Source organism: Atractosteus spatula, chromosome 3, assembly GCF_055471065.1.
Source record: "Atractosteus spatula isolate fAtrSpa1 chromosome 3, fAtrSpa1.hap1, whole genome shotgun sequence".
NCBI lineage: Eukaryota > Metazoa > Chordata > Actinopteri > Semionotiformes > Lepisosteidae > Atractosteus > Atractosteus spatula.
In genome coordinates, this window is record NC_142708.1 from 16,594,218 (window position 1) to 16,612,170 (window position 17,953).

At 36.0% G+C, this 17,953-nt stretch overlaps 2 protein-coding genes across 2 annotated transcripts; both read left to right on the forward strand.

The window, feature by feature from the left end:
• The first annotated feature begins 87 nt into the window (after positions 1–87).
• Positions 88–12,866, forward strand: carnmt1 (carnosine N-methyltransferase 1). Its single transcript, XM_088912272.1, has 8 exons — positions 88–496; positions 2,649–2,844; positions 3,666–3,832; positions 7,458–7,598; positions 10,427–10,605; positions 11,327–11,440; positions 11,747–11,850; positions 12,278–12,866. Exons 1-8 carry the CDS (start codon positions 348–350, stop codon positions 12,464–12,466), a joined length of 1,239 nt encoding a protein of 412 aa, XP_088768398.1. The 5' UTR covers positions 88–347; the 3' UTR covers positions 12,467–12,866.
• Positions 12,867–13,337: 471 nt separating this feature from the next.
• On the forward strand, positions 13,338–15,075 carry LOC148837491 (uncharacterized). Its single transcript, XM_088912151.1, has 2 exons — positions 13,338–13,954; positions 14,643–15,075. Exons 1-2 carry the CDS (start codon positions 13,538–13,540, stop codon positions 14,790–14,792), a joined length of 567 nt encoding a protein of 188 aa, XP_088768277.1. The 5' UTR covers positions 13,338–13,537; the 3' UTR covers positions 14,793–15,075.
• Positions 15,076–17,953: the final 2,878 nt, after the last annotated feature.

Genomic DNA, 17,953 nt, shown 5'->3' on the forward strand with positions numbered 1-17,953 from the left:
TTGGTGTTTTATTTACATCATGATGAGGAGAAACAACTGTTATTAACTGAGGGACAACTGCAATTATTTGTTGCAGTGTGAATATGAATAGAAAGACGCCTAAAAAGTCAAGGATTGAGCCCAAAATGCTCGGATCTAAAATGGAATCCACATTACATTACACAACCTAATTAGTATAAAGCTAATGCATTAAATACAATATTCTGATATACAAACTAAATTGCTATTGTGCAGAAATTGTTAAATTCAAAAAGGAAAATATGAGCGATTATTCTGAGATCGATCTTTGACCTGCCGTTACACGTTCATCTTCGATTGCTTGTGTCTGATACCTTCAGTGCCCAGTGATGGCCGAAGCAAAGCGGGAGTTAAACGCTGATGGGGAGCAAGAAGAAACTCATTTTTATAAAGAACGGATCAGATATACGCCAGAGGAGGAAGAGAGACTTGAAAGGCAGCACTTTTGGAAAGTTATAGATGCCTTTAGATACTATAGGTAACAACTATAACAAGTCATTATGTCTAGGCAATGTTTGTGCTATATTCCAGAACGGTGGGGATGTTTTAAGCAGTTATTTTTTCGAGCAGTATATAATAAACGTTTTCCTTACATGAAAGGGAAAAACCGTAATTTAACGCTTAATGTAATTTTAAAAATGGTCAAGCTGAAGCCTCTTTAGCTTCCCAGGTCTGCTACTAAGGCTTCAGCAAAATAAAGACATTGATCTGGCTCAGTGCTGAAATAACCAGTGTTTACTTAAAAATAATACAGTAGTGAAATCTGCGAAACGCCGAGATACATCATAATCCTTTAAAAAGCGTGATCTTGTGCTTCTACTCGCTGGTATAAATTGGGGGTTTCTGTTCTCACTTCATCACAAGATGTTGTAGAGCAGTAGACGTCTGCTTTGCTTGAAGTTTAGACATAAACGGCTGTATGGGACCCCAGCATTAAGGTTCTGGAGCTGTATGGGTCGAATGGTATTTTCATAAGTACCTGGATCTCCGATTGTTCGGAATATGTAGGAAGAAGTTAAAAAAAAAACATGCGGACAGTCACTGAACTGATCTCTTTTTTCTTTCTCCAATTTGATTTGCCTTTCTAATACCAGTAAGAAATGTCAGCGAGTTTACATTGCTATGAACATGACTAAGTTTGCGGTGTATTTTTCTGACGATTCTTCTAATATAGCTGCCATTCAGTACTGTACAATACAATTTTATTGTCTAATAAAAGTTTTTGTATAGTACCTAAAATGGGATAGGAATTCATATTTTATCCTGTCAATCCATAGAAATTCACACGTTTACTATGCTTCCCATCGGGTATTTCATTGGAAAACAATGACACCACAGTTTGACATATATGAATAAATACATGAATAGATTTAAAATAAATACATTCCAATAGGCTATTGCTCTATTGGAATATTCTAGTGTTAACTATAATGATTAAATACAAATGTGTATGCAGACATTATCAGATATTTGGAAACGTATAGGGTGGGGCTGAGAAATGCAGGAAGAGATCATCATCTCTGTCAGTACTAGCCATGGATAAGGAACTTGTTTTATAAGGGTGACTGATGCTCAGGCAGTAAGATATTGTGCAGGCACCCTAAATTATATGTAAATTATTTTCAAAAGACTTTTTTTCACAAAATGTGGTGTCAGATATGACTTTTCTTCTACCTTTGCATTATTACTGGCCTAAGATTTCATTAGTGATTTGCGATTAAAGTGGTATTTTCAAGAAGCGTGTGATTACTGACCACATCTTAATTTGACAGAAAAAAAATGCGTAAAGACCTATAGTAAGGGAAATGTTTTATTGCATCGGATTTTGACATTTAATATTACAGTGGCAGATGACTTTAACACGTTTAGAGATACCATCATTTTTAACATTATAAAACTAGACATACTTTGATGTACACACACCCTTTTTTTGTTGTACAGCTTTCTTAGTAAAAAGAAATGCCTTGCTTTACAAGCTGTGGACAGTATAATTATGAATAAGTTGTACATTTTTAAAGAAGGGGTAGTGTTCAGTTTAAGGATGCAAAACATAGAATGGAGTGGGGAAAAATAACCTCATTTACTTTACTCATCCCAAATGTATCTATCATCTTGGATTTCTGAACTATTCTGCTGCATTTAAAAACTCTTTCTCTCCTGTTAATATCAGAAAACGATTTTTAAGCATTTTCAGTTTCACACCCTAAGAGATTCTTGAAATATACTTCAAGTGACAAATAAACTAGAAATGAATGTGCTTTGCTCTCTAAGCTCAAACCATATGTGCTGAAAAAGATAGACGCGAGATCTGTATTATTTAGATGAGACATTTTTTTCTGTTTGTGTAGTTGGAAAGCTTAAGTTTCAAACTGTATTGTTTCAGTTATTTTTTTCAAGCTGTGTAAGTAAAATGCCCACCCTGTTAATCAGATATGAATATATAATATTAATTCTAATATGAATTATTCATATAAATATGTAATAAACTTTAAGTGCACTTCTCAAGAAATCCTGTTGAAATAATTTAATATGCCTATGAATTCTGATAGCATATTTTAAAAGTATGGAATGTTATTTTGTTCCTGCACTACCAGAAATAAAGTAAAATAACTTGTTTTTTACCCTTTCAGGATTCATGTTCATGAGAGGGTGAACCGTGCAGAGCGGCAGTTTCGTTTCCTTCCAGATCGGCAACAGAGGCTGCTTCCAAATTTCATCCCTCACCTCAAAAAGATCCGCAGATGTATCGATATCAACCAGGAGGTGTTGCAGGCCATTGTGCTCAACTGTGTTCACATGTTTGAAAATATGGACTATGCAGAAGATGTATGTTGCATTTTCATTTTCTGAGCAAAGGAGCTATAACCTTAAACTATAGTATTATTCTAGGATGTGGATTTGGTTTTTAAACCTACTTTTTGTGTTTGTCAACTCAGAGGTACCATAATGTTTTCCATGACATAATATCCATTTCGCTGCAGTTGTAATGTTAATATTTCTGTAATACGGAGCAGAGTAGCACAGTGGTTCGTATTGCTGCCTCGCAGAGCTGGGCACATGGGTTCATTTCCCGACCTGAGGTCTATGTAAGTAGAGTTTGTACTCTATGTTCTCACTATGTCAACATGGGTTTCCTCCAAGTGCTTTACTTTACTCACAGAGTCCAAAGTCATACTGATAGGTGAAATGGCTTCTGGGAAAATTGGCATTGCAAACGCGAGGAGATGGTACAAATTCCATGCAGATAGCACCCCGGGAATTGAACCCAGGACCCCAGCGCTGCACAGCAATGATAAACACTGTGGCACTGTGCCTTTCAGATTTTCAAATACTATATACATTTCAAATATTCTTCCCATAATAATCTACCTATCAACATCTACCAGGATGATTGATTTTCAGAGCATTTTTTCCAAAGAAAACGTGCGGCCCATAAAAATCCATACTATGAAAGGGGTGCAAATCTAGACAAAACAAGTAGTTTAGAATACACAAACATAAACTAATGTTTTAACATTGTTATATTTCCACAACTTAGAATTAGACACAACTGAAACACGTTTTGCAGTGTAGGAAAAAAAAAATGCCTACAGAAAATTCAGTGTTATACAGTAACCTTATAATACCATTATTTGTTTTAATCTCAGGATGAACTGAGAAAGGTACGGCCATCTTCTACATTTGATATGGACAAACTGAAGTCAACTATCAAACAGTTTGTGCGGGACTGGAGTGAAGCTGGGAAAGCTGAAAGGGAAGCCTGCTATCAGCCGCTGATCCATGAGATACTGAGGATCTTCCCAAGAGATCAATGGTATTTTCCAAACTCAAGTTTTAAAAGGGTTGCTAAAGACTCATAAGGCTTAGGGCACATGTAGGCTTGTGGTTTCTAGAAATTCATGAAATGTCTTTTCTCTAAAAGGATGTGCAGTTAAAATAAGGTTGCTGTTATTATTTTGAATCAAAACCATTTGTATTTGGAACTAGTTGTTGGGATTTTTGTTCAAACATGGGACATTTAATCCCAATATTCCAGCAGTTTTACCTTAAAGCATAAAACAATTGCCAGGCTTTTTAATGCTATAAGCGTTCATTGCAACCATTGGTATATGGAAATGATACATGTAAAATTTTGAAAATATTTTCCGTACTAAATTTTTGTAGGTTTGGAACATTGAAATATATTTCAATTTCAAGTAGATTTCAGTGACATTTTGGTGCTGAACAGGATTGCATAGTTTTCATCTTCAGCTCACCTGGTATTAATATAATGTATACCCAAAACCTGGGAAAATATTTGAAATATGAAATTAGGTCTTTCCATTGCTGGACAAAACTTCCTGTAGTCATAAGTATTTGGATTTATTAGACCAAGTCCACTTCAGGTCAACCTATAATGCAGTTTTTTTATGTTTAAAAACAAATATTGACCTAAGAAATGTAATTATTTTAAAATGTGTGTTTCTGTTAAAGAACTTCATATCCAGGGCTCCTATAAAGTTAGTAGGTCTGTTTAATTAACTGTTATCATGAGAATATGCTTTGTGGAGTGAGAAAAATGGAATGTGATTCTGTTTGAGTGGGATCTCTATAAAGCACTCTGTATCTTACAAAAGTTTGAACAGGAGTTCTGTTCTTACACAGCTTGGTCCATTTGATAATTGTTAAAAAAGTAGTGTCACATAATGTACAGTCAAAAAGAAAGTACACCCTCTTTCAATTCAATGGTTTTACATATCAGGGCATAAATAACAATCATCTAGTCCTCACCAACTTCTATAATTAGACAAATCTAGCCTCAGATGACAGACAACACATAGCAGATTTCACTGTCGTTATTTATTCCACAAAAAGTAAGCCAAAATGCAGAAACCATGTGGGGAAAATTAAGTACACCCTTACTGCTTCCATAGGAATTAAGAAGGTAATTAGCAGCTAGGTGCTGCTAATCAAATACACTTGATTACTTGATCATCAGGAAATGTGACCACCTCTATAAATGCAGAACGTTTGGCAGTTTGGTGGTCTGGAGCATTCAGGTGTGTGTTAACATGATCCCAAGGAGTAAAGACCTCAGCAATGTACTCAGAGACGCAATTGTTGCTGCTTATCAGTCTGGGAAGGGTTATAAGGCCATTTCCAAAAATTTGAAATCCATCATTCTACAATAAGAAGGATTATTTACAAATGGAGAACATTCAAAACAGTTGCCAATCTTCCCAGTAGTGGGCGTCCTAGCAAATTCACCCCAAGGTCAGACTGTATAATGCTCAGAGAAAGAGCTACATCTAGGGATCTACAGTCCTCGGTTAACATGGCAGCAAAGCTTAGGCTTGCAAAGTTGCATCTGAACAAACCACAAGTTTCTAGAACAATGTCCTTTGGACAGGCAAGACCAAAGTGGAGACGTTTGGTCATTATGCACAACGCCATGTTTGGTGAAAACCAAACACAGAGTATCACCACAAACACCTCATACCAACCGTCAAGCACGGTGGTGGAGGGGTGATGATTTGGGCTTGTTTTGCAGCCACAGGACCTGGGCACCTTGCAGTCATTGAGTCGACCATGAGCTCCTCTTTATACCAAAGTATTCTAGAGACAAATGTGAGGCCATCTGTCCGACAGCTAAAGCTTGGCCGAAATTGGGTCATGCAACAGGACAATGATCCCAGGCACACCAGCAAATCTACAACTGAATGGCTGAAAAAGAAAAGAATCAAGGTGTTTGAATGGCCCAGTCAAAGTCCAGACCTCAACCCCATTGAGATGCTGTGGCGGGACCTTAAGAGAGCTGTGCATGGACGAATGACCTCAAACATCAATGAACTGAAGCAGTGTTGTAATGAAGAGTGGGCCAAAAATCCTCCAAAAACGATGTTAGAGACTGGTAAACACATACAGAAAACAGTTACTTCAAGTTATTGCTGCTAAAGGTGGTTCTACAAGCTACTGAATCATGGGGTGTACTTGGTTTTTCACACATGGCTTCTGCATGTTGGCTTATTTTTTGTTAAATAAATAATGACATAGTGGAATCTGTTATGTGTTGTTTGTCACCTGAGGTTAGATTTACCCAATTTTAGGACCTGGTATGGACCAGATGATTTTTTGTTATGTCCTGCTATATAAAACCATAGAATTAAAAGAGGGTGTACTTTCTTTTTCACATGACTCTAAGTACCTCCCACTCATGTCGAATTAGACTCTGGGATAGTATTGATATGGTGTTGTCTTCCTCATTTGGTGGTTTAGTAGCTAAGTGAAGTGCCTTGAGTTTGGGCCTCAACTGCCTGGCTGAGAATCTTGTTCCAGGTACCCACAACTGTTTGTGTAAAGAAGCTATCCATCGTAAGCCATTTTAAATTATCTTTAAGTTTCCAATTTTGACGCTTGATGTCCTTGTTGTATTACTTAGTGTGAAAATGTTCTCTGGATTAACACATTCTACAGAGTCATTCCAAAAGTATTGATGTCACAAAGTGAAAACTACTATTTTTGCTTTATAGTCAGGCAGTTTGTATTTGAGATCATTTGATTAATATCAATGTCGAGTCCCAATTTAGTTCTTGCATAATTACATGCATACATTTGATCATATTGGATCAAAAACATGTTTCTGTGTTCAACGTGGTTATTTCAAGTGACCGGAAGTATTGAGACCCATTCACTTTTAGAAAGCTTCAGAATGTAAAAGTCATCATTTGGTTGCACTTCATAGCTGCATGAAGTCTGAGATCCAGTGAGCTCACCAGATTCTTTATGTAACCAGTTGAGGAGCTATGGCAAGCTTTTGCTGCAGACATGTAAAATGCATGTTTAATAAGATGTGAGTCTAGAGATTGACTAGATTTTCCACTATAAAACTAAGGCTAAAACATAAGGATATTAAGGCTGTACTGTTATGGTAAGAGGTAAGAGAACTTCCATGGATTTTCTTTGCTTTTGTTATTGCTTCTCCACATGGTCACAATGAGGACAATCTACATGAACTCCTAATTCCCTTTTAGATGTAGCTTCCTGCAGCTCCAGATCATCCATGCAATATTTACAGTGATATACATAGAAATATGTCAATTTCATTTGCCATTTGTCTGCCAACTCCACGATTTTGTTTATATTGAGCCTCAAGTCTTTGTTTAACTCTTAAGTCTTAAGTCATTTTGTAATTCTTTTATCACTAATTCAGTCTGTCAGTCCCCTTATTTTTTAGATTAGTCTGATCTATGAATACTTCAGGTTATGTCCCCATTTTTATAAATCTGTGTTACATCTGCAGTTCTCTAATCTCTTGAATCACTCCCATTCTAAGTGAAAGTATAAATATCCTAACTAGGAGTCAGAGAAGTATTTATTCCCTGTATTTGTTTTCTGTATACTAACTGTGGTCGGTAGACAGTTTGCACTCTTACCAACTATGTATATTTTTCTATTTGTAGTGACATCTCAAAGGTGAGTGTTCTTGTGCCCGGTGCAGGCCTTGGAAGACTAGCCTGGGAGATAGCCAAGCTAGGCTATGCCTGTCAGGGAAATGAGTGGAGCTTCTTTATGCTTTTCTCTTCCCATTTTGTTCTTAACAGGTATTTGCTCCTCTCTTATTTCAGACTTGTAAGAAACTGGTGATTCATTGCGTACCATTTTGTGAAACATTCCTTGTTGTTTTAGTTTTTAGTAAAACCTAATCAGTACAAAACAGGTTTCAGGAAAAGGAGCCAAATTATTGAGCACATTATCCTTAAATGTGATGAGTTAATTCCGTGTTTTAAAACATTCAGTATATCCTGCTCTGCATTCTTGCTTCTGCCATCTTGCTCTCAGATTCTGTGACATACTTTGATACATTTTGGTGAAATTGAGTAGTACTTTTCCATTAGCTTGAACACAAGTGTCAATTTATGTTGACAAGTGTATCTTCTTATCTCAACCCACAGATTGTAGTGCATATCAAAACATTGGAACCACCTTGTGAAGCAGAAAGTCTTATAGTGCCTTGCAAAAGTATTCAGACCCTTGCACAGTTTTCACATTGTGTTGCTTTAAAGCGTGCAGTTCTGACATTTGATAGTAGCAATTAATATCACATATATAACCTTCTCTTCACAAAGGAAAAAAACCAAAATAATAGATAATTTGGAAAAATGGAAATGTAATGATTGCTTAAGAACACTTTATATTGAAGAAATTAACTTAATTAACAAGTAATAGGTTTATTCCATGCTGGAAAAAAAGAAGAAAGAGAACACAACGTTTCGGCCGTGGAGCCTTCTTCAGGTGTGAGAGAGGCAAGGCAGTAGGCAAAGGTAATGGACTGGGAGAACAAAGGCTGGGAGAGAGGAGGAGTGAGAGGCGGGAGCAGGGGACAGAAAGAGAGGCCAATCAAGAGGTGTGAAGTCAGAATAGGTGTAGAGAGGTGTGAAATGAAACTTCCAATGAATGGGGAAGAAGAGTAGTCTGTCGTTAAGGGGGAAGGTGTGATCCTAGCTGCAGGATAAGTTTGGTTTCGGTAGTCTTTCTGATGTATGAGTTAGGAAAACTGTCTTTGAGAACACAGACGGAGAGATTAGAGTGGTCGTGGCCGTCAGAGGTGAAATGAGAAACAATGGGCTTGGAGAGATCTTTAATCTTCACAGCCCTGACATGTTCTCTGAAGCGGTCTCCAAGTCTCCTTCCTGTTTCTCCAATGTAAATGGCTGGGCATTTACTGCAAGAGATACAGTAAATAAGGTTGCTGTAGGTACAAGATGCCATCTGGGTGATCCAGAATTGTCCTGAGGGGCCTTGACTGAGTGTGGTGTTAGATGTGTACTTACAGGTGATACAGCGAGCGTTCTCCCGCTACATTACCTTTGCCTACTGCCTTGCCTCTCTCACACCTGAAGAAGGCTCCACGGCCAAAACGTTGTGTTCTCTTTCTTTTTTTTTTCAGCATGGAATAAACCTATTACTTGTTCCTTTGCAGCCTATGCATGCTGACGCAGCTACCCACCTGAACTACTACAGCCTAACTTAATTAAGCTGAACAAAATTACATTAATGAGTCACATACTTAGTTGTGTGGCCTGTGTGCGGTAGTATTGTTCACATGAATAAATACACCTGTCTCTGTAAGGTCCCCCACTCAAGTTTTGAATTTCTAACAGATTCAACCATGAAGACCAAGGAGCACTAAAAAAAAAGTCGGGGATAAAGACGTATAAAAGCACAGATCAGGAGAAGAGTACAAAAACATTTGAAAGACTCATAATACCTATTTGAGCAATGTGAAGTTGATTGTTAAGAAGTGGAAGGCACTCAGACACTGCCTAGGTCTGTCCCTCCAAAGTGAGCAGCCAGGCCAGGAGGAAACTGGTTAGGGATGCCACCTTGAGGCCAAAGGCAACTTTGCAAGACTTAGAGTTCAGTGGCAGAGATGGGAGAAAATGTCTGTGGTTCAGCAATGTACTGTACCAGTCTTTCTACAAAACGTGAATGGAACTGAAAAAAAAAGTTCCACCTTGGGTTTGCAACATATCACTTAAGTGATACTGCAAACGTAGCAAAGGGGATTTGATTGCATTTAATTATTACATTTTCTGCATACCCATCAAGGTGCATTACTTTGGGAAGCCTGTCAAGACTGATGACTGATGGAAATACAGAATCAGCAAAGTGCTAGCAAATTGTAGAGGAAAACCTTCAGACCTTAAACTGGGACTAAAATTCTCCTTTCAGGACAAAGTATGTAACCTAAAACATTGGAGTGCCTTACAAATAAGTAAGAAATTTTCATTGAAAAATTAGGAAGTAGATGTCTTTGAGTGGCCCATTCAAAGTTCTGATTTAAATCCTATTGAGAATCTGTGAAAGGACTTTTAAAACTGCTGTATAGAAGCAATCCACAAAAACCTGTGAGAATTTCAGCAAATTTACCAAGAACAATGGGAAAAAATGCACCAAGCTAGTGTTCAAAGGTGGTAGAGACTTACACAAAAATACTTGCTGCATTTAAAAAATGTGTCTACATCATTTTAGAATTTCAAATGAAAATGGGACACCACAAGAAGGGTCTGAATACTTTTGCAAGGCTCTGTAAGTGCACCTAACTGTGTAGGACAACAATTATTTGGTTGAGAAAATTTTAATGTCGATGTTACTGTAACAATGATTAGATGCATGGGTCTCAAATAGTAAATGTAATAATATGTGGAGTAAAATGACCATGAACAACATGCTGACTCCTTAAGCTGATGTTAATGGCCCCCTTATAGCATCACACGGCCACCACTAACATTGGCGTTCCTTCACAAAGACATTCGACCTTTTGAGATTCCCCGAAAGGAAAAAAATAAGTCTTATTTGAAAAATAAGTTTGAAGTTTTTTTTTTTCTTGAAGCATTAATTTTACATTTTGCTGCCCTTTTCTCTTTAGGTGTTGTGAGGTGAATGCAATGACTTTATATCCATGGATCCACCAGTTCAGTAATAACAAGAAATCCTCCGATCAGACTCGCGCAATTAAATTTCCTGATGTCAATCCACAGAGCCTGCCGCCTAATTCAGATTTTTCTATGGCAGCAGGAGATTTCCTGGAGGTTTACACAGAACCTAGTGAGTAAATCCATCTTACTTGAATCTTAATCTGTAATCTGTTTTTTTTATTACATGTTCACATTTCTGTTCATTGAAGTAATTCTAGTTTTTTTAGTTTCAGCTTTTAGACAGCTGCATTGATAGACAAATTTTGAATTATTTGATTTTCTTAGGTGACATCCAAGCATATGCCTGACTATAAGTATATGTTATCAAATTTGATAAAAACATGAAAGGCACACCTCTCAGCAGCTATGTCACACAGCCTATAATAGTGTTTATCCGCTAACTGTGGAAACTAGAGAAACTTATGACAACTCAGAAGAGTTGTTTCACTATGACAGGTTTATTATACACTCAGCTATCTCACACTTGCCCCTTCGATGAATTCTGCATACACATTTTGAGTTATGTTTGAAATGCAAAAAGCTGCAGTCTGAATCATCCCAACTGAAATGTCTTATTAAGTATATTAAAATACTGTTGTATGTAAGTTGGACAATGATTCTGTCTTTGAGACATAAATTCTACAAAAGTCCAGTTTTGAATAACTGAATATTTTATTGTGTGACTTTACTTGTAGTATTTGGTGTGTATAGTGAATACTTTGGCACAGAAGTTTTGATGTTAACACCAGCACCTATAATTTCTTGTTAGGATTGATTCACTAATATGATTATTTCTTTTAACTTGCAAGAGTTTTTAACATTGGTGCTCATGGTTTTTTTTTCCAAAAAAGATACCTGGGATTGTGTAGCAACCTGTTTCTTTATAGATACAGCACATAACATAATTGATTACATTGAGACAATCTGGAATATACTCAAACCAGGTGGAGCATGGATTAATTTGGGTAAGTAGAACAAAACGTATTGAAAAGAGAAAACAAAATGTCTGCATTTGTTAAAACATTTATAACTTTTGTGTGTGGTCTACAGATGCCTGCAGAATTTTAATTTATTGCATTCAGCTTTAAATTCTGCAGTTTAAAGTTGTATTATCAAGTGCTTCTGAAGAATATAAGGAGTACATTTGATTTTGGATATTTCTAAAACTGATATATTGAAAATAGCAAGCCATTGCTTTATACACAGAGAAGCATGTAACTGAAAATGGCATTTTTTCGCACTCTTTTATAATTTGTTTTTATATACATTAGGCCCACTGTTGTACCACTTCGAAAACATGGCAAATGAACTTTCAATTGAACTCAGCTATGAAGATGTTAAGTCTGTTATTTTAAAGTATGGATTCCAGTTTGAGGTAAGACCAAGCATGCACCGTATTTGCACTGTAATAACTAATTATTGTGCTACTCAATAGGATGTACCATGTGTTACGTTTCTAAAATAACTGTAAAGTATATATTGTTGTAATCTGAAGGAACATCTGTAGTTTTCTACATTTGTGTATTGCCCTTACATCTTTTCTGAACACATACTGTGCCTACATCTTGTTGTTTAACATACAACAAATTAAAACAGTTCTTAAACAGCTTGTCTCCTCAAACAGCTTTTGCTTGGCCTCTGTATGTACATATTATCGATTCCTCTACCTGTTGTAATATATAGCTATACTGTATATATATGGGTGACTTTGATATTTTGATTTATTTATGAACCTTTAAAGCATTTGTCTAATATTACAAAAAAGAAGATATTCATAGGTGTGTTAAATTTATTTTCATTAGGTGGAGAGAGAATCTGTCCCAACCACATACACAGAGAACAGCCATTCCATGTTGAAATACCTCTATGACTGTGTGTTTTTTGTTGCACGAAAACCAGCTGAGCAGTTGGTCTCTAATGGGTTCCCTGCTGGAAATGGGAATGAAGTGGAGACAAATACACAAAAGGAACAAGCTGACAGCAAGTCATGACAGCAGATCAAAGTCTTTCCAAAAGAAGAATTATTAACTTGGATTTATTTTTCTCATCTTTGCAACTTAGCATTAACCATAAACATTTACAAAGACGTCAACAAAGGGTCAGCCTGAACTGATGAAGTGACCAGTTATTTTTGCTCTTATGTAAAGGTATAGAAATTTTGGTGCCTTTTTTATCTCCAATAAAAAACAGTACATTTTTTCTCCTGTTCACTTACCAAATTGCATGTATTTTTAGAACGTAACTGTTTGTGCTATTGTGTATATTTATTTTGTAAAGTTCAAAGCAGTTATTTCATTTTAATTTGGCATGGGTCAGTCAGCCTGCTTGTTTTAAGCAGTTTCTTTGGGTTTAAGAATTCATTTTCAATAAAGAATTATATTTTTGAACAGTTTTTAAAATTTAAAATGGATTACTTAATTCATTGTCCTTTAATCGTGTTTAGACAGTTTTTCACAGAAGTTTGGAATGCAGAATGTCGATACAGTACTAGTTTGAATAGTTCTCTGCAAAATTGAGAATTTAGAACCATGCAGATGTTTATGAATTACATCTCATTCATACCACAGAACATTTGGAATTTCCAGTTCCCCAGAAATATTTTTCTTTACCATATTAGTTTGCCCTCCCAACTTGTGGGCTATTTGTCCTTCTACTGACCTATACTGTAAACCTTGAAAAGATAACCACACAATCCTGAAATGCATCCCTTAACGTGAAGAAAACAGCTCTAATTCAAAGCAATGTGGGAAACGTCTACGGATAATTTGTATGTCACATTTTGTAATGAAGACTGAAAAGTTTCAATAAGTCATTTTATTTTTTGTAATACTAGGGCAGTAACACGTGTTTAAATGTGGGTGGAAAATAAGTTTTTGTGCTCGTCTCGGTCGTTAAGTCCACTATTTACAGAGGGCGCTATAGTTCTTAAAGCGTAGCACAGTAACGTGGTGTGCTCTTTGTTAAGGGGCGGCGCTCACTCTGCTAAGCTTTGGTGAGTTCCTGTTGAGTTGTTGAGTAATATTTTATTTTAATTTAAAGAGCTTATTATATAAGTTGCATATATGACCAAGAGAAGGGCAGAAAATATTTTGCTGTACAACGGTCCTTTGAAGAGATGCATTCGTCCACTGTACAAGATTGGAGCGCATGACCAAGGTATACCACGAGCAACCTGTGTTGATCCGCCGCTTCCACTAACCCACAACACCAAGAAAAGAGCACGTATTGAGGGAGAAGAATTTGAAAAGGCGAATCCACCGTGCAAAAGACGAATCGTAAATGATCTACAGCGTGAACGACATACGACCTTCAAAGAAAAAGACGTTTCTGTGGGGCACATTTCTGGAAGTTTCCAACAGGATGATAAACCCGAGACGCGCGCTGCGGTGGATATTGCCAATCGTAACAACGATGCACTGAGAAGAAATACCTGTGAGGGAGACAACAGCTTCGAAGACGGATGCTTCAAACTTGAAAAGGTGATTTATATTTTTTCCTCAATTCTTGGTTAGGAAATATTCTGAGCTGTAACGTAAGTGCTGACAACAAACGCAAGATGTCGCTGTTTTCACGTGTCAATGGCCCACGCAGCTACAGCAGGGTACTGATCGAAGTGATAATTTTGAAAAACCTGATTACCACTTCTTTTCGCATTGTGTGAATTGTTAGAGTAAAACCTCATCACTAGAAACTCATAGTTGTACATTTTAAAAGGGTAATATTTTAATGATCAGCGAGTTGTAAAAAATTGATTAGTTTTATGATCATAGCTCACTCCAGAACAGTTGTTTTCACCCATTGATTGAAAACCTCCAGGAGGCACTGATTTACCCCCAACTAAATGTGATGATAATTGTCTTGTTCATATTGCACTGTATATATAGTAGTAATTTCCCATTTGCTTGCTTTTGCATTTTGGTCCATCTACTGAAACTTAAGTCCTTGATTCCAGGGAGGCTACGGACTACGCTGTTAATTTATTTATATGTACAGCACTATCACAGGGGGGAGATGAACCTTAATTGCTACTTAAATTATATAATGAGAATATCTATATCTGGCAAATGAATTTGTAGATGTTAATAAACACTTAATAAAAGTTCTTCAGTAAGCAATGATTGCTTCGTTGAAAACAAAAATTTGATATATTACCTTAATGTTTTACAGGTATCTCCGAAAGAAGAGGAACTTTGCCATTTCAACTCATTCCAGTACTGGAGAATTCCTCTTCCCGATCTTGATCTTTCAGAACTCCAGGATCCAGGTCTTGAGGAGCTCCCAGAACATTCTGCCACAGAGACTGACATGGAAACATGAAAGCACAACATGCATTTTTTTAGCCTGTTTATAGTCTTGAGTGAAAGGAAACATATGTTGTCTTTTTCCTATACTTATCCGTATAAGGGTGTGATAAGTGTTAACACTGGAATTTTGTTTCTTATATGCAGTATATTGTATTTGGAGAGATTTCTAGAACTGCATTCCACATAAACACAGAATAAGTTAGTTAGAATAAGAAATGAAATGTTGTTTCAGTATTCTTTTGTATTTTTTGTATTCTTGTGTTAAATATTAAATGTTCAAATACATTAAAGGATAGGTCGTTATTTTAATAAATTCACTTCTGCATTCTAAACTTGTCTTACTTGTAAACTTACCCCTTTCAAAACTAATATTTAGGTAATTATGATGATGTGATAAATTAGGACAAAGTCTTAACCTTTACCAATAAGTGGAAACTACATTGCAGTGCATTTATAAGATCACTTGATTGGCTATATACAATTTCTTGCATTAGGAATTTGTCTTTTTAGCATACCACAGCTTGCTCTCCATGAGACACACAGGTGGAGAGAGAGAAGCTTGGAGTCAGAGCGCAGGGTCAGCCATTTGTATGGCGGCCCTGGAGCAGCTGTGGTTAAGGGCCTTGCTCAGGGGCCCAACGGAGTAGGATTCCTCTGTCAGCCACGGGATTTGTACCAGCAACCTTCCAGCCACAGGCGCAGATCCTCCGCCCACAGAGCAAACCCAAGCAAAGAAGACACATCTTTATTTAAGGGGTTGTGGGAGTATGGACCAAGTCACTATATTGTGGAAGCAGATACCCTGGCTATTTTCAAGAAATAGCTGGATAAGATTTTTGCAACATATAGCTGCTTGCTAGCAAACAGGATAAATATGGCCAATTATCTACTCATTTGTAATTGTTACTATGTTCTTAACCCTCTGATTTTTTTTCTCCCTTTGATTCCCATCTTCAGTTTTTTTAACTACTACTTGTTATCCCATTCTTATACTTGCCAAAGTACTTATGAGCTTTTTTATGGTTGCTGTGCCTGCAAAATTATTTTCTTAACGAACACCCTTATCAATTGCACCTCTTGATTTAAGGTTGCATTGATTTCAAAGTAGTCAGTATAATAGAAACCACATCCAGTTAGGTTCAGATGGTCAAATAAATTAATCTGATTTAGATTCAGACACCACAGATAGGTTGTTTATACCCAAGTTCTGAAATAACTTGACTAAAACCTAAATATAGCTAAAATTAACTTGCTTCAACAATTGTAATTTCAAGGTAAATCATACTGTACATTTGAAAATGTTTTATTTTCACATTGTCATTCATTGTCTTACTGCAGCAGTGAGATCAATTTAAATTTGTCCTTGTGGATAGATATGTTCTGGATACAGGTGTCCAGAATGAAATGAATGTAAATTTCAATTTTAGATTTGAAACATGATGAATAACTTTTAAATGCACTCTTCAGACACAAGGTGACACCGGTAGGTAATTAGTCTTCATGAGCTTTCAACACCTTAGGCAAGAAAGTTAGTAAGAAGTTGTAGAAAAGCTCCTCCCATTAACTGCATTTCAAAGAAGTGAAACTGCTTGTGGTTCTCCAGTTTATTACAGGTTATTCTGCGAAATAGAATGGTAAGTTGAATAAGTTTGCTATGAAGTTCTGACTTTTTCCTTATCTAAAGTTTTAGAAACTATTTTTTAATTTCTTGAAAATCGCTGTCGGAGTGAAGGGACCAACAAAACATTTCTGTTTTGCATTTAGTAGATTTACAGTACGTATACAATATAGGATATGCATCGATTTTCTTTATAAAATGATTGTTACATACATTAATTATAATTTGTGTATTCAAAACAAAGTGGTATTTTGATATGTACTGTAACTGCTTAGAATTCAGTCAAATGTGTTTAAGAGCCCAGAACTATGCAAGCAAACTGCTTAAAATGTCTTTTAGAGAATGAAAGTAAATTACAAAGTTACATAAACTTTAAACTAGTATCTAGAGTGGTTAGAGTTAAAATAATTTACAAAGTGCCTTTCTGTTTTCTTTAAGAATAGGCTGTTGACACGAACAGTATTAAAAGCTGAAACTGCTGTCATATGACAGGGGGTGTGCAATGATCTTTGGTTTTATCAAAGTAGATTCATATTGTGTAGAATTATATATTAGTGTCATTTATGCTACCTATAGAATAAATACAATACTAAAAACATGCATGCTTATTTCAGTATATTGTGCTGGTCAAAAATCTAAGCTGTGTTATTTACTAAAGGTCGGACATAAACGTGATAAATATTTTAATTTCATAGCAAGTTATCTACTAAGTAACTTACAAGCTTTAGTTGAGTGGAAGATGGTTTGGATATAAACTACATCCAAAAATTTCCATTTTTAATAACGAATTGCTCTCAAAGAATTGTGAAAAGCTGAAATACTGCAGTGAGTGTTTTACAGAAACCTACTCTTCTTTGTTTAAATGATGCAGCATTTTCTGAATACATTTAAAAGGTGTATCATCATAAAAAACAGCACATTTTTAAGTTAAAAACAGATTAGCTAAAGTATCAGAGAGAAAAACTGAAAAAATGGTTGCATTTTGTAGCTGTAATTATGTTATTTGATCCTTCAGCTTTCATGAAGTGCCCTGCTATCATGTGAAGTCAACCTTTTTAAAGCCTATAAAAGATAAAAGAGTCACGATTGGATATGATGTACAGTACAGTGTAATAAATCATCTTACTACACAATGCTCCATATACATTATTCTTGCCATGTTAATTACTGAATTACAAGGCTTCAGAGTTTTCATCACGTGGAGATGCTATAAAATTAAATTATTATGTTTGAACTATTTATTTGGGTATTAAGCAGGTTTCTAACATGCTATTTATTTGTGACAAGTTTTTGTTTTACATTCTTTAGTTCCTGGTAATAACTTTGTTTTATGTAATTGCTTCCACAGCTGAAAAAGATTTCTCACATTCCTACTCCTACTTCCTACTTCATAAATTAGCAAGAAACAAGGTAAAATGTGCTTAAACTCATTATTTCAAGGATGATCTATTTTTCATGAAGTATATTCTTGAAGTGAATCACAATGTTTCACAATGTACCGGTAACATCAGATATTGAAAGGTAGATAGGGTATAAATTATAAATGCTATGTTCAA